Source organism: Lissotriton vulgaris, chromosome 2_1 (assembly GCF_964263255.1).
Source record: "Lissotriton vulgaris chromosome 2_1, aLisVul1.2, whole genome shotgun sequence".
Lineage (NCBI taxonomy): Eukaryota > Metazoa > Chordata > Amphibia > Caudata > Salamandridae > Lissotriton > Lissotriton vulgaris.
In genome coordinates, this window is record NC_141687.1 from 629,740,380 (window position 1) to 629,763,070 (window position 22,691).

The window sequence follows — 22,691 nt, forward strand, 5'->3', positions numbered from 1 at the left end:
CTGGGTAGCAGACTCCAGTGCACTCCGAGTCCTAGCCATCAGCATTTGGAGCATAAACGGAGGGAGACCATACAAAAAAGGGCACTTTGCTATAATCAGCAACGATGCAACCGCCTACATTAGCTCACCGCAGTTGCTCACAAGAGTTCACCACCCATGCTTCAACTATCCACAAGAGCTTCACATCAGTGTGACAATATGCAAGAATACTACTGACCCTGCAACCAGCATCACCAACCACGCTACAACCACCTGCATGAGCTCTTCCTCAATGCTGTCGCCTCTCACAAGTTCATTATTAGTTCTGCAGTTACCCAACAGAGAACCTCAGAATCTACAACCATCTAGTGCATGCACCACAGATATCCAGTGTTTAACCCCCCCCCAAAAAACAGATCAACGTGAGCTGTGCAGACACCCAGAAGAGCAATGTCCACATACAACCACATAGAAGAGGTCACCACCACTAAGCACTACTCGGCCATCTAAACCAGAAAACGGCTGCGCCAGGTGACGGCAGCTCGCAGCATCAATGAGATTCAAATGGCTGCCTGATGATATGGCAGGTCTCTACTCTTTGAAACCACAGAGGGTTATAGTGGGGATAGAGGGTTCTTAATTTAATCCAGCCAATTTTGAGACTCTTTCTGTTCCCGTGCAGAGGGGACGTACAGTTCCCTATACAGTGTTTGATTTGTTTTTCATGGCAGGCTGAGCCTGCTTTGTCTATGATTGTGTACTTGCCAGTTTCATTTCCTTTTTAACTTGCTCTGAAGTGGATAACATTTTACGTGAGAGAAAACTAAAACAAAGCCTTTCTTGGCTTATAAAAGCGGAAATCTACTGCCTAAATTGGGAGAATTGACGCAAATGTGATTTGAGGCCTTTGGGGCACAGACGTGCAAAAACAATAGACTAGGGTGCGCCCAGAGAATTTAATAACATTTTACTTTGAGGCAGATAAAAAGCCAGTTGTAAACTAAGAATGTCGGCGCCACTATTACACCCATCTGGACAAATCACTTTATCCCCTCCCAATATTTCTTTGTTCCTAGCTCTCCCAAAATTAACTAGAAAGTGGTTGAAAACACGGAGTGTTATCTAAAAATTGGTAAAGTACTTGTTTTCTCTCCGTTGAGGAACTCAGCAATTTCTTTCTTGTAACAATACTCAGACCTGTTCCGTTCTGTATCAAAATCTATTTGTTACTTGCTTATAGCCAAGACTGACTCGGTGGACAAATGCGCCCACTCCAGGAATCTGTATATGGCCTTCTAGGCATAGGTTTGAACCCCGGCGGGTCCACTCAATCTTTCATCCTTCAAAATACATATACTTTTTTTTGCCTGTAACATGCTTAAAGCAGGCCTAAAGCTGCAGAAAGGCACTGGGGTGAAGCCTCCAGGAAGGGGGGGTTAAGATAACGGTAGAGAAATGGCGGATGGGGGGGATGGGGAGTGATGCAAAAGAAGCCTCTCGAATAAAGTGATATCTTACCTCCTTATAGGTAACCTACCTTGGGCGCTTGGTCTACAAGACAAGAGTATAGGGGCAGAAGAGGCAAGAGAGGGGGCAGGGGATTCTGATACAAGGAGCTGGAGAAAGTAGGAAATGGAATTGTGGGGGTGAAGGGCAGAGCCTGTGAGAGGAATTGGGGAATAAGAGTTGGTAATGATTGGAGCCTGTTGGTGGTAGCGAGAATCGATGAGACTGTCTGTTGGATGGAAGGGTACTAACCTGCTATATTTTTAAACCTCATGGTAACCTCAGGAAGCAGGAATCTTAGTCTCACAATATGAAGGAGGAGTTGGGAGGAGTTAGAGCTGAGGTCTCTAGGTGGTGTGACTTGTGTGCGCACAGACACATCAGGGTTTTGAGGAGGAGTGCTCCTCATGTTGCTGAATGCCATGCCATGACATTCCCCTAGCCATGAGATGAGACATAAGACTAGGTTGCCTTGATGAAGCCCCTATGCTTTTAACCCAAGGATTGCTTAAGCTTGGTTTTGAGCATGTCCTTGACAATAAATGAAAGAGGGTGCAGACTACTACTAGTTTCACTCTAAATAATTTAAGGGTAACGGCCAGTGGGATTGCTCAGGAGCATGTTTTCAAGGTATGGTGTGAGAGTTCAGGTTCTTCTGTGACAGGAGGTAGGAATGCAAGATCTCAATTTTTTCAATTTAATTTTTGAGTTTATATAAGGCTCTCAAATCATCGATGTACTTGTTCTAAGGGTGAGGCTGTTTTCTGTTTCAGGGTGCATCAAGATTAACATATAATTTAGAAGCATTGGGTATAGATCTTCACCACCCGTCCTAAAACCAGATAAGATAAAACAATGATATACAATAAGAATGGGGGAAAAGATAAAGGTCTGGAAAGCTGAAAGAGAAGGTGGATCAGAGTGGGCCTGCTGGTGAACGGGTTATATACTGGACAGAGGACTCCAGATCGGTATGGCGAGGGAGGAGTTTGGGGTGGAAAATATTCTACCAGGAGCTATCAGGGGGCTGTCAAAATAGTGATGGTGAATTATTGAGCCCAGAAAGTCTGCAGGACTGTGGACACAGCATGCAGGACATGGTGCTGGGCGCAGTTGGGAATTTTGAGCCTGGAAAAAGTTCAAAGGGGCTTCCTGCCTTTCACCACTCTTAAATGTGAGTTTTGAGGTACTAAAATTTGATTGGGCGACTAGTTTAAAAGATTGTTTTATTCAATTACTGAATGTCTTTCTTTTACACTGTTCGATTTTTTTTTGTGGAATTGTTTCAATTGGTTAGTGTTGATGCTGTGGTGTCAGCACTGCATTACAAGCAACTTAAATCAAGTTGAAAAGGGTCATTCCATTATCGGGTGATCTCACCACAATTTATCTGCACGTTGCATTGTCTTATGTGCGAGAGGATCCACGCCTACCTTCACCAAATGCCACTTCCCACAAAATGATCTGCATTTTTTTTAATGTTTTTGACTCTGGGGAAAACATCCCTCATAAGTACTTTGCAAAGGCGGACCAAGTAGTTCTTTTGGTGGCAATCTACCTACTAAGATGTGTATATACTGACCAAAGCTGTCCAAACAGTTTGATACACCATTCTTTCAGTTCTGCTTATCCCTGTGCTATTATACTCTGTCAGGCATACTGATTGAACACCAACCAGCTCTATAATTTCCATCTATTCAGGATTTTGCAAGCGTAGAGAGCAGTCTTAGTGCCAGAGGCATGCCATGTGCGTGTTTGTGATTTTGAGGGTAGGGCTTGTGGGTTGCATTTGGTATACCATATCTTTACAGTGACCAATGGTTATCCCCCTGATTTTGCTCCTGTGTCATTTTGTGTGTGAAGTCTGTTTTACATGTTAGGCTATGGTGGGGTTGGGGGCAATAGAGCTTGGCCTACCCCTGTTCCATACCAAGGTCCAAGCCTGAAACTTCCTGGTCAAGTGCAGATGGGCTTGTCCTCCCAAGATGGGCACAAGTGCCAAAGCCTTTGTGAGCAACGCTTTTCAGCTCATTTAGATGAACAAGTTCTCCCTTAAAATAGATGATTTTTTTGGAGCACTTGTGAGAATCTTAAAAAAAAAAAAAAAAACAACAACTGAGTTGCACCTGCTTCTCCAGCATCCTGGTGTGGTCCTTGGCATGGCTTGCATGGATCCTGATAAGTGAGACTCAATTTTATTTCTTCTGGGCCTTTATTAATCCGCAACCCTTAGTCATAGTTGAGGTGCTGAAAGCAGAACCAGTTACCCAACCTCGGCCAATAATCTGTGGTGTGAGAATACATATTTCCCTTTCTGTGCTGCAGAGCCATGTTACAAGAAGCGAGGCCCAGGGGGTACTCCCATCCACTGACCACTAACTTTATTTACAAGCTGTGGGACATTTCTGTATGCCAATGTAGCCCCAGATATATTGTGAGACAAACTGTCCTAGGAAGAAGGTTGAGTCAAAGGCTTCTGACTCCCACCACCATGCTGCAGAGCACATGCAGTAACAGATCCAGACACTAGGCAACGAAGCTTGCTACAATCCGCATTTTACAGATACTTGCCAATTGTAATATCAAGGAACTGATGTCTTGTAGTTTTCCCTGAGGGGATAGCAACAAAGAAATGCCGTCTTGTAATCTTTCTGTCTATGTAATAGCCATGAATAATGGCCATCTTGATGAAGATCTGAACCTGAAGATTTCCCACAAAGGAGATCAATCCGCTAGACAGATAAGGAACTGTATTTTCTCTTGAGTCTAAAATCTTAACTGTGAGGCTTCTGACCAAATTACATGACAAACTAGGTTTGGCACAATTGTGCGTTCAGGAAGCAAGTGTGTCCACCACCACCTTGAACTCATGTTTTTTCTCCTCCACTTTTTGTATTGGCCTTGCTATTCGCCGGCTTGCCTCCTCCACTCTCCTCACACCTGGCTTAGCATGTTTTTGTTTATTTTTTGTCCTATATTTTTTCTTGAGTATATTGTGCTGGACATTCATTATTTTATTTTTCATTTATTTAAATTGCATTACATTTGGCTTGCCTGCCTTCTGACCTGGCATCAATGCTCCTGGCACAGTGTTGTGGACATTTGGGTTGATGGAATTCACGGCTTCATGATTTTTGTACAGTTTCTGTGACATTGGGAGTGACTGATTCATCTAAATGCTTTTTAGGAAGTTATTTGACTTTTGGTAGTAACAGACTTCAGACAGAAGTTCCTTACCATAGCAACATTACAAAATAAAATAATGGAAGGAGTGTTGAAACTTTTCAATCACTCACCCCAAGTCACAGATCTGGGGTTAATCCATTACTATTTTGGTCGCCACATCACCCCAGTTTGGACCCAGCCATATGCAAATCAGTCTTCACCCTTGCTCCTCTTGGGAACAGTCTAGCCCGAACTGCCAGGCCAGGCCTTTCCTGGACCGGGAACAAGCACCCTGGGAGCGGTTTCAGGGTATAATTTAGGAATAACAGTATTTAGGCCTGTCTTCTGTGTGCTTCATATGGTTTTAGTGACTTCTGCATGAGAGCCTTTAAATCTGACATCCATGTGCTTTAGACCGTTGTGATGTCCTAGGAATGATTATGCTTAAACTAGGCTTCTATATTTTCGGAGAAGACCACGGTTGTCCCGATGCGCAAATTGCTGAAACAAGCACTGAAAACTGGAAGATTACGTTGAGAATATCATTTATTACAAAAATCTGAACCATGAAATAATTCCGCTCTCCATGCCTGTAGTCAACAAATTACAAGCAGAAAACAAAGTGCTCGGTACTGACACGTGATAAACATGGTGGTTAAAAAGTCATATCGCTGTGTCAAACATGGGATTGACTCCTATGTCCATTCATTTCTGTAAATGGCTTTCCACTGCTCTCGGTATAGCCAAAGATAGACAAATGTTATTCCAACGATTCATTCTTGGCTTGAGGATGTGTTTGAAGTGAGTAAATTTGAAAAAATGATTTTGGAATTAAATGATAACATATCATTTTGATCACATTTGGGGCCTCTTTTAGGTTCATGATCCGATCTTTTATTATTCACTCACTATTGATGGGTTTATATGTATTTAAAGTTTAATGTTTACATAATCTTTTGTTTTGTTGCATACATCTATATATTATGGAGACGACTGATTTTATACGAATGTACTTCAGTACTTGGAGAGTTTTTCTTCTGTTATTGCTGTACTTATTTTTTTATGTATCATATTGCTTTATGTTTCTGCGTTGGTATTTTACTACTGATCATTATTTGTCCTATTTAAAAAGAAGAAGATACAATGCAGATTTTCAACATTTGGTAATGAGTAGAAAATCATGATTTTAATAAAGGCACGGAGGATAATATTATGCACTATACCTTTATTACCACTCAGGCAGCAGCAACAAAGAACATAGAATTAGAACCCAGAACACAATCTAGAACTCTGAACATGTATAATCCCATAGAACCTGTAGCCATCTTCCTCTTTTGGGCGCTGCAAACATATTAAAAAGTCTCTTATCTTGAACCAAGCGAATCTTCTTAAAGGAAAACACTCCCGCAACTCTTCACCTTCTCAAGGAGTAGATTCTTCTCTTTAACCTAAACAGAAAAACAAAACAAATCAAAGAAACCATCAAAACAAGGGAAGGTAAAAGCGGAGGGATAATATTAGCCTCCGTGCCTTTATTAAAATCATGATTTTCTACTCATTACCAAATGTTGAAAATCTGCATTTTACATCAAGGCCCGGAGGCCAATATTATGCATGTTCAAAGTTCATCAATAACACTATTCAAAACATTCTCCACTGGTTTAAAATAGAACCTCTTAAAAGTGGATTCACAACTCCAATCCGCTGCTTTCATAATTCCACTTAAACTAAAACCTCTCATAAAAGCCTTACTCGCCATAGCACCCCTCACTGAATGAGCACCAAACACACTAGTATCAATCCCAGCCTTAAACATAACCTCTCTCACCCACCTAGCCAAAGTAGCAGACGAGACACCCCTAAAAGGCTTCCTCAAAGAAATCAACAACTGTGAACAACCAGAAGGTCTCAAACCAAGAGTCCTTTTCTCATATTCTTTTAAACAGCAGACCACACATAACCTCTTATTCTCATTAAACTGAGGATAAAAAACAGTCCTTGTCATAGTTTTCGTCCTCTTACGTAACTCAAAACACACACCCTCCGGTTGAAAAAACCTAGAATCAATCTCTAAAGCTCTAATATCCGAAACCCTTTTACAAGAGACCAAACACAGTAAACAAGCAAGCTTCCACGACAAAAACTTAACCTCCATCAACTCATTCTCACCCCAACTCTCTAACTCCTTAAGAACCAAAGACACATCCCAGAGAAAAACATATTTCGCTTTAGGGGGTAAAATTAACCTCACACTCTTAACCAACCTCCTAACCAGAGCATGCTGGCCAATAGGAAGGCCATCAACCAAAACGTGACCTGCCGAAATAGCGGACCTACTAACATTCACAGAATTATAAGACAAGCCTTTCTCAAACAAAGAGGACAAAAAATTCACAACATCTACCACAGAAGCTGATAGGGGATCCAAATCCCTCTCAAAACACCAACCAGCCCATCTTCTCCAAGCCGACTTATACACTTTTGTTGTCCCTCTAGACCAAGACTTAGCGATGAGACTCTCAGCCTCCTCCGATAATCCATGCACTTGCCAAACTCTCCTGAAATCAACCAAGCCATTAACCTTAGCTGACCGTTTGCCACCAAGTCGTGAACATTCCCCAAAGGATCCAGAATAATTTCCTCCAGATCCGGAAGCAACACCGGATCCTCTACCAGCAACTCCATCACATCTGGAAACCACACTTGGGACCTCCAAAAGGGAGTTATCAACAACAACTCTGCCTTTTCCCTCCTGACCTTCATTATCACTCTCTGAATCAGAGAAAAAGGGGGAAAAGCATAATTCCTTCCTGGATTCCAAACCTGCAGAAAAGTATCTACCCCTTTCGCCTCCGGATCCGGTTTCCAACTGAAAAACCGATCTATCTGACAATTCAACCTGTCCGCAAACAAATCTATCCGAAACGGACCCCATTTCCTTTCCAAACTCTTGAAAACTTCCCTGTTCAACTTCCAATTGCTTACATCCCTCATATACCTTGAAAACCAATCCGCTTCTACGTTGCTCAGACCTGGAATATACTGAGCTCGAACAACCACCTCCTTCTCCAGACAAAAATTCCAAAAATCCTTCGCCAGATTTGCCAGACCCCTTGAGCGAGGACCGCCCAACTTGTTCACATATCTCACTGCTGACAGATTGTCCATCTTTAGAAGAACACAACACTTCAAACGGTTCTTCATAAAACTCTTCACTGCAAATGACCCCGCCAGCAGTTCCAGACAATTTATATGCATCTGAGACTCCTCCATCGACCATCTCCCCCCTGTCGACACCGATCCGCATCTCGCACCCCAACCATGAAGACTCGCATCTGACTCTATCTCCACTTCCGGAGCCTCTCCAAAGATTGCCCTGCCATTCCATGCATCTAAATTCATCAACCACCAATCCAACTCCTCTCTGGATTCCTGATTTAACCACACTCTCTGGGAATACCTTGCCCCCTTCCTCAGATGAAAACCTTTCAATCTCTGCAAGGCTCTGTAATGAAGAGGTGGTTATACAGGGGGGTAACCCAATGAAATCACGGGGACCTGGGTATAATATGTATTAAGAGGAAGGGGTCCCAGTGGAGGTGGGAAGCATAGAAACACTTTACAAGAATTAATCCAAAGCAATAGTTAAGATCCACAAAGTTTAATTCCAAATGGGATCCAGTGTTATAACTACACGTAACAAAGCAAATAGTCAACTGTATTCATGGTCATACAGTGCCCCAGGGAGGAATGGGAAGTGTTCGTGAGGAAGGTAGGGGAGTGATGGGATAGCGTGACAATAAAATCAACAATTTCCAAATGTTATAGTGCTATAAATCGCATAGCAGTGGGTGCCTCAAGTTTATGGCAACATTATATATACATAAGCATACGACACATGATACAATATATATGCAAATTTGGCATGTGTGGTTGCCGTAATTGAACAAGCCGTCGACGTTTCGACCCTCTGGGAATGCAGGAAGATTTAACCTTGCTGCAGGGTCTTCATCAGGACCAAGGAAGGGGCAGGGGACCACATGGTCCGTCGTAAGTAATGTGGCCTTGTAACTACTTGTAACACGGGAAGTCTAGATCAGCATCAAAACGTAGCATGGTGCCAGTGCTCGTTAGTCGATAAAATAATTTTCAAAATGGGAATTCAATCCGCAGTCGAGTTAATGGCATAAGTTCACGGAGCTCCGGTCGCGGGCAGCCGATCTGGAGCTCCGTGAACTTATGCCATTAACTCGACTGCGGATTGAATTCCCATTTTGAAAATTATTTTATCGACTAACGAGCACTGGCACCATGCTACGTTTTGATGCTGATCTAGACTTCCCGTGTTACAAGTAGTTACAAGGCCACATTACTTACGACGGACCATGTGGTCCCCTGCCCCTTCCTTGGTCCTGATGAAGACCCTGCAGCAAGGTTAAATCTTCCTGCATTCCCAGAGGGTCGAAACGTCGACGGCTTGTTCAATTACGGCAACCACACATGCCAAATTTGCATATATATTGTATCATGTGTCGTATGCTTATGTATATATAATGTTGCCATAAACTTGAGGCACCCACTGCTATGCGATTTATAGCACTATAACATTTGGAAATTGTTGATTTTATTGTCACGCTATCCCATCACTCCCCTACCTTCCTCACGAACACTTCCCATTCCTCCCTGGGGCACTGTATGACCATGAATACAGTTGACTATTTGCTTTGTTACGTGTAGTTATAACACTGGATCCCATTTGGAATTAAACTTTGTGGATCTTAACTATTGCTTTGGATTAATTCTTGTAAAGTGTTTCTATGCTTCCCACCTCCACTGGGACCCCTTCCTCTTAATACTGTAATGAAGAGGAGCTGGAAATATTGCTTGAATCGATGCAGACAACAGACCCAACAGACGAGCTAACTGTCTCAAAGTAATCCAATCCGCCTGCAAAACTCTTCTCACCTCCTTCTTGTTAGTCTTTACCTTCAACATTGGCAATTTCAACACACATTCCAATGTCTGAATCTGAAAACCTAAAAACTGAATCTCCAGTTGGGGAACCACACAAGACTTCTCTCTGTTCACCACAAAACCTAAGTCCTCCAATATCCTGATTGCAAAGTCTGTCTGTTCCCTCGCAAGCTCCTTTCCCTCTGCTAAAATCAGAAAATCGTCCAAATACACAATCAGACGAATTCCTCTCGACCTCAACCAAGCTGCCACCGGACGCATTACCTTCGTGAAACACCAAGGAGCCGACGTCAGACCAAACGGGAGACTCCTGAACCTCCACAACTTCCCTTTCCATCTGAACTGCAAATAATCCCTTTGTTCCCTGCACATGGGAATCGTCAAATAAGCATCCTTTAGATCCAACCTCGTCAACCAATCTCCCTTCTTTAAAAGATCTCTCAACATGTGGATCCCCTCCATTTTGAAGTGATTGTACACAACCCAATCGTTCAATTCTTTCAGATTTATCACTGGACGCATCTTCTTGTCCTTCTTCTCCACCAAAAATATATTGCTTATAAATCCTTCTTTTACCACACTTGCTTCCTCTATAGCCCCTTTCTCTAAGAGAGCATCTATTTCTTTTGACACCAAATCTTCCATCTCTCCTGAAAAACGTAAGATTTCCGGGACCCTCTTTTGAACAGGAATTTCTACAAAATCTATCCTGAAACCAGCAACAGTTTCCAAAACCCATGGATCCCTTGTTATTTCCTCCCATCTCGAAACAAAAAGGGCTAGTCTGCCGCCCACCTTTATTCGGATAGAAGTAGGGTCTTGTAAACTGCTTACCTGAGGCCCCTCTAGATCTCTGCTCTGAGCGCATGCCTCTTCCTCTGCCCCTCTGTCGCTGGGGGAAAAAGTTTCCTTGTCCACCTCTGGATCCAAAGCCTGATCCTCCATAGAAGCCTGATCCATAATTAGAATAGAAGGGTCTTCCTCTGCCAAAGTTACCTCTCGACAACCCTTGGCCACGGCCGGGAAAGCGACCCCGCATTCTCCCGGCCACTCCAAAAACACGTCTTATATCTTTCTGCGCTTTCTCTAGCGAACTGAAAGTATTAACATAGCGGGACATTTCTTTCACGAAATCGTCCCCAAAGAGTAATCCTTCTGAATTCTCACCTGGCTCCTTTGTAGCCAAATCAACTAATTTTGGATCTACTTTAAAAAGGATCGACTTCCTTCTTTCTATATTTAAAGAAGTATTAGCGTTCCCCAAAAGGCAAATAGCCCTTTGAATCCATTGACGTAATTCTACCACGTCAACACCAACATTATGGGTATGCGCTTCTTCGCATAAGTCAAAAATCTTGGTCAAAGGGCCAAGAATGTCCAACAATCTGTCTTGGCAGCCTTTTAAACCTTTTTCCAAACCTCTTCTAGGGTCCTTTCCCGTTTTTGTTTATAAAAGCTAGCATCCTCTGATCTAGCTCAGGTGTATATGCCACCTTACTATCCAGACATGGTCTTGGACACTCGCTACGCATACGTGTCCTCACCTCCTTAGGAATCTCCCTCCTAATCCAATAGCGAACATACTTCGCAACATGATCTACAGGAGTCCATTGGGGCGATAATGGATGTTGAATCAACAAAGGATCAAACATCTCCTCACCCTGAGGGTCAAATATTTCATTTTCCTCCATTTTAATCTCTTTCTCAATTACTCTCCTCTTCTTCTGAGGAACCTCATAATCAGATTCCTCTAAATTTGAGCTGCAAGTTAATTCAACATCTCCACTTGAGCTCGAATCACACGCAACCACCGTGTGTTTTAATTTCTGTGCCCTTTTGGCGCTCTTTCTTGCCTTTATAGCATCCTCTCTTTGAACCTTATGTTCAATTCTTTTTTTATTACCATCCAAACTTTTCCTTTTTTGACCCTTTTTTCCTTGGTCAGAAGTACCAATGCCCATCTCTAACTCCTCTGTTGTCCAAAAATTCTCCTCATCACCAACTCTCTGTTTCCTCTGTACACCTTTCTCTAATGTACTTTCTATCTTTTTGTCTATTGACGCTGCCATCTCACCAAACATCTTTTCCATGTACACCTTCATTCTCTCCTCAAAATTTCCTTCAGACCCTTCCATATTTATTTATATATATTTATATATTTTCTTTAAAACTTATAAAAGTCCCAGCTAAACTGGACCCACAGACAACAAAACTGAACCCACTGACAGAGTGAATAATCCGCTTTACACACTAACGTTCTCAAGCCAATAAACTAATCCTAACCTCTCCTGTCACCGACTCCCGACAACTGACAGGAAAAAACAAACCGGCAACAGAGCCTTCGATAAAGAGGCAGAGCCCAAAATATGGACGCCTGAATCTCAATAAACCTCTAATGCCATTTCCCAATCTTACAAAATGGCCGCCGCACGTAACGTAAGTACGGCGGCCCTAGCAGATCAAAAACTATCCACACCGTACTGCGCTCGCTCGCCTCCTCATTCGGCGCACAGAACGCCGGGAAAGCTCGCGCCCACAGCCCGCGCTCACAGACGGCCTGAACTCCACTCGCGAGCCAACGCGCAACACCAACCGTCACCATCCGATGCCATCTAACCGTCAAGTGCGACAGACGGTAAAATAAACATCCTATTTTTTTCTAAACAAATCCCTACTACTGCGCTTACAACTCTGCCCATTTCCCCAGTACATCGATCAAAAGACCTTATTCCTAAACATCCTAATTTGAATAATAGTCAAATTACATTTCAAAAACGTTACGTTACAAGATAACTATTTAAAACAACTTAAGCTTTACCAAAACTACTTAAGCTTCCTATGTATATGTTTTATATAACATTGATTTATAATTACAAATAACAATTAACCCCAAACAAAAAAACAACTTATCTCATGCCTGAGCAGCAACAAAAGAGGAAGATGGCTGCAGGTTCTATGGGATTATACATGTTCAGAGTTCTAGATTGTGTTCTGGGTTCTAATTCTATGTTCTTTGTTGCTGCTGCCTGAGTGGTAATAAAGGTATAGTGCATAATATTGGCCTCCGGGCCTTGATGTAAAATTTTAGTTTTTCAAGATGAGCTTTTTTCACTGCCTGTGCCAGCTTTGCAGGCAAGGGCGGAGGGGCGTGAGCGCGGTTGAAGGGCGGTGGGTGAGAGTGGCCGCGTGGAAGCCTTTTTAAAATGGGTGTGGCTCAGCTCTGGGTCTGGCCATGTGCTCTGGTAGGTTTTAGAACGAGTCGTATATATGGAACAGCGGAGAGCAAGCACGCAGCTGCTGCGCATACCCGGCACACACCGTCTACCACCCCCATCCACTTGCCTTGACCCTTCTACTTGTCCCGCTGCGGACCTGGCTCTTGCCTCCCTATGAGATAGCCGCTATGAGGCGGGAAAGGGTTAAGTGACGGCCGTTAGAGGGTGTGTTCAAAAGTACAACACACCACCGCGAGCAGCCAATCAGAGCCGTGGGTGTGACGGAAGCCCGCGGCGTGAGACTCGGGTTACTGAAGTTCAAGTGTAGCTGCTCATCTCGGGCTGTGTGAAAGGAAGGAGGGGTGTGGAGAATGGGGTGGAGCGCGGAAGAGACACGAGACCAGCTTTGGGTGGAGGGAGAAGTGGCTGGATCATGCTCAGAAAGGCTGAGGCCCTGGGGAATCGAAGGAGCCGGAAAAAGGGCAGTGAGTCCGTGTAGGAAACATGCGGAGTTGAAAGTGTTACAGGCTTGTCAGAACCCTGAGAGCCCTCAGTATTGTAGGTACCACGAGGACCCGTGGGAATCTCAGAATTGGCGCAGTTACTAGTGCAGAAGCGTTAGGAACTAGCGTTGCAGCATCAGCAGGGGTAACATATATTTCAAGGTCTCCGTGTTACAGGGAGTGTACGAGAATCCTCCGCGATCCCTTTATTACAGAAAATGTACAGAAAGAAACCGTTGGGGTTTGCGACAGACTGGTAGTTGTGACACGGCCTTGTTGTGACACTCATGGCTTTAGCCGTGGTTTCAGCAGAAAAAAGCTGTAACACGTTGCCAAATCATTTTTGGTTACTTTTCCGTACTTACCAATGTTGTACACATTTTTAAAAACTCGATGACGTGGCGCCCTTTTATCTTGAGGCGCTTAAAATCGTAACTTTTAAATCACGTAAGTATAGGAAATATCCTTTCTGAACGAAAAGTGAACGGGCACACAAAGCCACTATCTTACCAGTGGTCAGACATTGCTCAAGCAGAAAAGAACTGCTCAATAACGCACTTCCCACCCATCACAACTGCAATTTGTAGCTTCCGGAATGTTAGGGTACATGATTACACGTTGCACGCACGAGCTTCTGCACACAAGAAAGTAGTAATATGAGCGAGGTCTCACATGCTCCCAGTTAGAATGCAGAGCCCACAGCTCAAGCTTTGGCAGGCTTACTGCATACGGCATATCCTTATTTAACTCGTCTATGTGCTGCTTCCTGCCGGCATCACGGGGCTAGGGGCTGAATCACAGATCGGAAATGACGCACGTTTGACCTTCCCATTATGATTCTCAAACTGTGTCCTGGAAACTTCTAAACTCGGAATCAAACAAGCATTTACAATGCAATGGTCTCGGCATCATTAAAGGTAGAGCTATTGGCATTGCTCATGACATTTCTTTTTTTTTTTTAAATCATCAATGGCATTGTCATTTACATTGCCAATAGCTTAATAGTTAAACAAATGGCATTGTCATTTACAATGCCAATAGCTACACCCTACACAGAGCCACCCTCACCCAGACACACTCAACAGCACTCTGCACTCTACAGCACGCAGCACTCTACAGCACGCAGCACTCTACACTCTACAGCACGCAGCAATCTACAGCACGCAGCACTCTACAGCACGCAGCACTCTACAGCACACAACACTCTGCGCTCGACAGCACACAGCACTCTACAGCACACAGCACTCGACAGCGCAAAGAACTCTACAGCACTCTACAGCACACAGCACTCTACAGCACACAGCACTCTACAGCACACAACACTCTACAGCACACAACACTCTACAGCACACAGCACTGCACTGAAAATTTCACAGCACTCTGCACTCTACAGCACACAGCACTCTGCACTCAAAATTACACAGCACCCTGCACTCTACATCACACAGCACTCTGCACTCTACAGCACTCTACAGCACGCAGCACTCTACAGCACGCAGCACTCTACAGCACACAACACTACAGCACACAACACTCTGCGCTCGACAGCACACAGCACTCTGCGCTCGACAGCACACAGCACTCGACAGCACAAAGAACTCTACAGCACACAGCACTCTACAGCACACAGCACTCTACAGCACACAGCACTCTGCACTCAAAATTACACAGCACTCTGCACTCTACAGCATACAGCACTCTACAGCACACAGCACTCTGCACTCTACAGCACACAACAACACTCTGCACTCTACAGCACACAGCACTCTACAGCACACAGCACTCTACAGCACACAGCACTCTACAGTGTGTGTGTGTGTGGTGTGTGTGGGTGTATGTGTGTGTGGTCTTATGTGTGTGGTGTTATGTATGTGTGTGGTGGACTTAGTTTGAGTGTTCGTTTCCTACACACTCACACACTGCCCCTACACATTCACACACCGCTCACCCTGCACACTCACACTGTTCACCCTGCACACTCACACTCACACTCTGCAGTCACTGTCACTCTGCAGTCACACTCACTGCACACACACACACACACACACATATTCTCGCTCGCTGTAACATCTGAATGTTATGCCCCATTTTGAAGGACAACACTTGTCATATACACATTTTTGCACAGGTTAAAATTTGAACCTTGGACTACTAGATTTTAACTGGTGTGAGAAGTTTTGCACTCGCCAACCAGGGGACTCTTAATCAAGGCCTTTGTGGCCTTTTACTCTGTAATTGTGACTGACGCTTCTTTGCATGGGTATTTTGGTTGTAATAAAGAAACAAAATCTAAACTCAACCTTTTTTTTTTTTTTCATTGTAAGAATACTAATTATGCCTGTCTTTGCCATGTACAAGTAAACAACGCCCCCTAAAATACTGTCCATTGTTCCATCGATAAAGCATCTCTCTTCCTACCAGCTGGAACAGCATACTGACATTTTATAAAGCAAAAGTCTACAGATAAAAACCTGCACTACACCCCCAGAAAGGTTCCTCCAACTCTCTACAGCTGTAGTGATCCTGAAGGTGAAAGAAGAGAGGAAGATTGTAGGCAATAAAGGAAGGGTTCTGTTACAAAATTACAAAATTTTGACGGAGGCCTCCCAGCAGCCCATCACACTCGCCTAATACTTACTTTTGTTTTATGAAAATGCATAAGGGGTGGGCTGACAAAAAACATTAAGCACGTTATATCAGAGGAGGGATAAAACAATTAGCCACCTTCCAGAGGAGGGGAGCGTGTCCCTGCGGCTGCCCTTCTCGGATGGCTGCTCCGTCTGATGTTCAGCCCCCTGCGGACAGCAAATAAAAGCGGCAGTTGCACCTTTCTCGCGCAGCCGTCTCCATTTTGTTTTCCGGTCTGACACCTGTGAAAAACGAACCCCTGGTATGTGAATGCAGCCGCTTGCTCGCTTGACGTCCGCTCTGGGGCCTCCCTTCAGAGGCGCCTTGCCGAAGAGGTTGCAGAGGTCCGGCTCTGCACTGGCTGCCTGTGGGGCTGCCCAAGGAGAAACCATGGAATCGGAATCTGACAGGGTTCCCGGGGGCCTGCTGCTGCCACCGACGCTTCCTTTGACTGCCTAATGAAGACATCACAGGCCAGGGAGAACATTAACACGCTTTGCATTACTTAGTCTGCGTGCGTCTCCGCCCCGCTCATCTGTTCTGCTTTTAATATGAGGTTTAAAGATCCTGCGCCCTGACAGAACTTGTATACCAAAAACCCGTATGACCACAAAATAGCCAATACCCGCTTCACCAAAACAGTGTTTTCGACTCGAGCCCTGCAGATTTTCATATCTACAAATGCTGCATGTTTCTAATCTGGGCTGAATGTTTTTACGTGAACGGATACTGGAATGCTTTGTGGACCTTCCCTTTGAAATCTTACAGCCGCCTCTGCCTCCTGCACCTCCGATGCATAAGGAGCTCGTCACCTTGCAGCCAATGTGTTACTTTTTAATTATCGCAGGTGTCATCGTGGTCCAGATTGTTCCTGTTCAGCGGCATAGACTGGAAGGGGGGAGCGAGACATAACGAGAGATCAGGCCGTGTGTGTCAATGTGTGCAGTATGCATAGACAGAGACAAAGAAAGAAACAATCTTTAATCATGTCATCACATCCGAACAGGAACAGGGGTATTTACTTGCATATATTGGGGGCATCCACCACCGGAGTCGGTGCTTTGCAAGGGGTGAAAGAGCCCGTCAATAAATCCGCATTCTCTTCCCGACAGTCCGCAATGATAATAAACGTCACGCGCATGTCACCGTTGTCCGCCATGTTGTAGTTGAGCGAACTTTTTTTGTCTGTCTATCTGTCCCTTTGACAAACAGGTGTTTTGTTCATTGTAATCGACAGTACTTCCTCTGAGGAAGTCGCAGCGTCCACGCCTACCTCCTACGCACAGGCACGGCTTGCAACACCAGCGCTGACCACCAGTGTGCAAAGCCTCTTCCAATCACAGCGCGGCGCTGCCTGTGACGTCATGGGATGTCCCTGAGGTTCCGGGCTCGTGGCGGACCAATAATAGCGCGGCTCCTCCAGTCGAGCCCCCCCAGGGCGACCCAATCACAGCGCGGCCGCTTCGAGGCTGATCGCGCGATACAGTTTATTAAACAAGCTAAGTTAGCAAGTTAATGGACACGACGGAGGAGAGCTGCAGCAGGGGGAGGGAGGAGGGAGGAAGGAGGGAGGGGGAGGCGGAGAGCACGACGGAGGAGGGCAGAGGGATGAAATGGCGCCGCCGGCAAGCTCCGTGTTTTCGGATTTGGGGGCGTGTTCGGTGGGCGTGGCTAAAAAGTGGAAAGAAGCACACCGAACACACCTCCAAATCCGAAAAGGACGAAGCCTATTTGGAGTGACGGCTCTCTCCTGCAATGGCTGGCCTCCCATTTAGGAAGCCAGCCAATGGAATGAGAGGCGGGATGAAGAAGCCCTACTAAGAAACATAAGACTCGCTACTTCCGGTTCTGACGAACCGGATAGTACCTCGCCCTAAAAAGGGGGAGGAAAGTGGAACGCTCCCAGAGCCCTTAGTGACCACAGGGCGCTAGTGCATACTGTAGTATGGCCTGCTCCCTGTGGACACAGTATCTGGTCTATCTCCTCGAAGGACAGGATAGGATCCCATGGACACAGACGCTTAGATTGAACATTATTGCGCTCACCGAGTGAGCATAGGAGCCTGGAGCAGCGAACTGCTCATTGAAAGTGCAGCAGCTTGAACTGAGTCCTGGTCACTAAAAGCTTACAGTAGAATGCTTGCAGAGGGCACACAAGCCTGACTCCGTGTCCTGCTCACGGTGTTGAGTTCATTGAGGGTTCAAGAGTCTGGCTCCGTATTACTTACTAAAGGGTACATGAGCGTAGGGGTAGTGTTCTGAGGGCACAGAAACCAAGGCAATTGACTGCAAATTGGTTGATCGTAGGGCCACGGCAAACCTTTACACCTAGAACATACCCAATGTCTCAACACCAAAACATGAAGTGTTTTCAAAACCTCGCACTGCTGTGTCCTCATCCTCAATGTCTATCATGTGCTGTACTTCATATGCACCATCAGTCCTCTTCAACACTCAGACTACTCCATTATCCTTTGCTCTTTCCACCAGTTACTTGTCTGATTAACCTCCCTATCAATTAATTCTCTCTTAACTGGAATCTACCACAATGTATTTCCATGCATTCCACACCCAGCGTATTGCACTGTCTGGCTCTGCACTGTTGGATTCATAAGGCTTCGATTCTAAGGACTTTATTTAAAATCTCTATATTTTTGTTTAGCTTTCTGCAAGCATGTGAACATGCCAAGAAACCATAGTCACATGGGAGTGAATATACAATCGTTCAAAATGTACATCAATACATTTCAGTATCCATGGAATTGCATTGGTCAGGAAACTAGCATATGTTAACATGACCCATCACCCATTACAGAGGTGGTGTGAGTTGGGGCAGTTCCTCTCTGTCTTCCATTTCTATACTATACTACCTTAAACCGAGGGCCAATACTTCGGTGAACTTCCATTATTCATTAATGTTAGGGCACTAACACAGTGTGTGTGAACTATCCTCTCTCCACCCCACAACGGAGACAATTGGAGGAGTCCACTCTGCCAAAGCTATGCAAGCGGGCCTTGTCATAAGTCCTGTGCCGGATTTTAAATGGGATCAGCCTAAGTCTGGACTTAATCACGACTTCCCTCTGGTGCATTAAGGGTGCCTCCCAGTCTGTATCCTCAAGGTCTCCCACCTAATTTTCTCAGCGTATCCTTAGTTTCGGCAAGGAGTCAGGCCTAATATTAATTGTTCTACATGTCTATGACACTGCCTTCTCTTCGATCTCCCCTATGAGTAGTCTCCCCTCTAGCAGAGCATATTCCGAAATATTTTCTACTAGCAGCCCGTCCCGACCTTGTCCGGGAGCAATCAGGTTTCAGGGCCCCCGCCCGTCCCTACATTGTCCGTGGGACCCCCGGAGTAGCAGCCCGTCCCGACATTGGCTTCAGGGCCCCCGCCCACCCTGACATTGTCTGTGGGTCCCCCGGAGCCTTATCTCACCTCCCGGCGCTCCTGAGTTCACAGGTCCGCCGCTCCTCCCAGCCTGTCTACTGCTCCTCACCGCTCCTACCCGCCTGTCCGCCGCTCCTCCCCCCGCTCATGTCCGCCGCTCCTCCTCGTGCTCCTGGACGCCGCTCCTCCTCGTGCTCCTGGACGCCGCTCCTCCCTGCGCTCCTGGACGCCGCTCCTCCCTGCGCTCCTGGACGCCGCTCCTCCCCGCGCTCCTGGACGCCGCTCCTCCCCGCGCTCCGGATGTCAGCACGCACGTCGCGGCCAGCGCTACTTCCATGGGACTACTTTTTTTTTTCTCGTAAATTTTTTAAATAACTTATATTTTTTTTAATTTATATAGCCTATGTCCATCTGCACACCCTGACAATTACAATGATGTATTGGGTGTGTGGATTGGCGCTGTGGTTCCCGAGTTTACCCGCCTCAAAGGTTCAAAGTTCTTCCTTTATAATAGTAGTATAGATATCCAGTCCCTCATCTGTCGAGGCATGGTGATGCTGGAGGCATTTGTATTATTATGTTGAGCTGAAGTGTTAGTCCCTTTTGGAGAGAGCTAAGAGGGATCAGATTAACAAAAAGTGAGCGACCTGAAAATACCCTTGAGGGCTTGGGTAATTAAAATGGAAAGGTAAAAGTGCCTTCAAGGGAATTTATTTTCTATATGTTCAGTAACTCAAATTAGTTATAGAAGGATACATCAATAATCCTTATTATGAATCAATCCAATACTATTTGACTCAAAATTCAATATAGATACTTTGTTTCATTAAAACACAACATACAAACAAAGACACAAGGTGTATTAGAAAAATAGTTTTATCAAGAATTCATTGAGATAAGTGACTTCATATACAGATAAGTAAACAAATAAGGTTTAGGACTGTGGGTACATGTATAAATAAATTACTACGTGACTCAACAGAACCTAAAAAACACCTATCCCACACCACATTGAATAAAACAAAGATAGGGATAAGATGTACTGTCGACGTTTCGGTTTCCTAAGAGTCAATTGTAGAAACCATCCTCAGGACTGCTGTCAGTTATGATCTGTATAGAGGTATTGTAATCTGTGTGGGATGCTCCTGCACCTTCGTCACATGAAATACGTGTAGCGAATTACACTTGATTAAAATTGAGGTGTATCTTTGTTGATTAACTGTGAGTCGTTTGATATCTTGACTCAAAGTTCGAAATCAATCAATCTGGAATGTCCGTGAAGTCGTGTCTAATCTTCACACATGTGAAACATAGGGCGATAGTCTAGTTAAGATGGGGTGCATTCTTTGTTACAGCCAAAGTGAACGTAGAGACAGCGAATTCGTCTCATATACGAAGGATTGTTTTGAGGCAGACACTCGCCAATCCTGTATCAGTAATCTAATTTCTGATGTGTGTGTCGCAGAGTCAAGCAGCGTGTGGTCAATCGTCAATCGACCACACGCTGCTTGACTCTGCGACACACACATCAGAAATTAGATTACTGATACAGGATTGGCGAGTGTCTTCCTCAAAACAATCCTTCGTATATGAGACAAATTCGCTGTCTCTACGTTCACTTTGGCTGTAACAAAGAATGCACCCCATCTTAACTAGACTATCGCCCTATGTTTCACATGTGTGAAGATTAGACACGACTTCACGGACATTCCAGATTGATTGATTTCGAACTTTGAGTCAAGATATCAAACGACTCACAGTTAATCAACAAAGATACACCTCAATTTTAATCAAGTGTAATTCGCTACACGTATTTCATGTGACGAAGGTGCAGGAGCATCCCACACAGATTACAATACCTCTATACAGATCATAACTGACAGCAGTCCTGAGGATGGTTTCTACAATTGACTCTTAGGAAACCGAAACGTCGACAGTACATCTTATCCCTATCTTTGTTTTATTCAATGTGGTGTGGGATAGGTGTTTTTTAGGTTCTGTTGAGTCACGTAGTAATTTATTTATACATGTACCCACAGTCCTAAACCTTATTTGTTTACTTATCTGTATATGAAGTCACTTATCTCAATGAATTCTTGATAAAACTATTTTTCTAATACACCTTGTGTCTTTGTTTGTATGTTGTGTTTTAATGAAACAAAGTATCTATATTGAATTTTGAGTCAAATAGTATTGGATTGATTCATAATAAGGATTATTGATTTATCCTTCTATAACTAATTTGAGTTACTGAACTGAACTTAACTAATCGGTGAACCGGCCAATAATATACTTTCATGTCTGTAAGGGTGATGGCCCCATTATATCGCATCTTCTATAATGTAAGCAGTGCCACTCTCAAGTGTCCCCTGTTCAGACCAAGGGTCGGACTTCCCCTGCTATGTTGACAAAAAATTCCTATAGAATCTTATAGTATGTGTTTTGTAGCATGGATGTGTTTTGGTAGTTTTATCATCTTGTACATTGCGGCCCTACCCAGTAGTGTGTTCCATCTTTCTACATCTCCGGGGAACTCTGTCAGGACCCTGTGAATATTGCGTTCTAACCTATCTTCCTTGTTTGTGGTCACATACAGACCTAGTTAGCGGAACCCCTCACTGTCTATGTGCAATCGTCCCGGGATGGTGTGTGCGTCAAAGTGCCTACCTGTCGGATATAGGCTAGATTTATCCCACTTGATCCTATAACCTGTATGCGCCCCATATTGTTAGAATATGTGAAAGAGTTCATAGAGTGTTGTGTGTGGGTTGGTCCGTGTTGGTGACATAATGTAAAATGTTATAGGCATATAGGGAGATCCGTTCATCCCCCAGCGCATCCTCTCTAAGGACTTATTGACTTAGTTATAATTCAGATTTTCCTTATTGGCTCTTTAATTTATTTGTTTGTTTTGTAAACTTGTTTATGCACGATAAAGGTAAGCAGTTCAAACTCCGTGCACTCTCCCCAGATGCCCTCAGGCGAGTCAGACACTGTCATGAATTTGGGAGTGTGCTCTTACCCCTTCTGGCATAACTTCAAATGCACGAGAGAGGTAAGAAGAAAACTATGTATATAAAATAGCGTTTTCTCGTGGATTTGATTTAAGTATATATACAACCACCATAAAATATATACACCTCCAAATCTCGCTCGTTCAGGAAGGAGCATGCTCCACACCAGGAGCAGACATAAGTGTTTATTATTTCATGGTAGAAACAAGGCAATGGGTTTAGATTCCTTGGACTTTTGATCATTGTATAATCAAGACTCCAAGGAGTCGAAACCTATCTCCTTTTATCGACCCTCAATTAATAACTGCATATGTAT

The 22,691-nt window shown here is 44.4% G+C and overlaps 1 protein-coding gene across 2 annotated transcripts in view; it reads left to right on the plus strand.

Annotated features, from left to right (window-relative positions):
• Positions 1-22,691, plus strand: part of MFSD2A (MFSD2 lysolipid transporter A, lysophospholipid) — a 102,812-nt gene that overhangs the window by 17,110 nt on the left and 63,011 nt on the right. Inside the window, exon 1 of one of the 2 annotated variants that reach the window (XM_086955776.1) lies at positions 13,194-13,318. The exons of the other annotated variant lie outside the window; for it this stretch is intronic. Coding sequence (XP_086811902.1) covers positions 13,211-13,318 — 108 coding nt within the window. The 5' untranslated portion in view covers positions 13,194-13,210. Of the gene's footprint in view, positions 1-13,193; positions 13,319-22,691 lie in introns of those variants that run through there. 2 annotated transcript variants of the gene reach the window in all.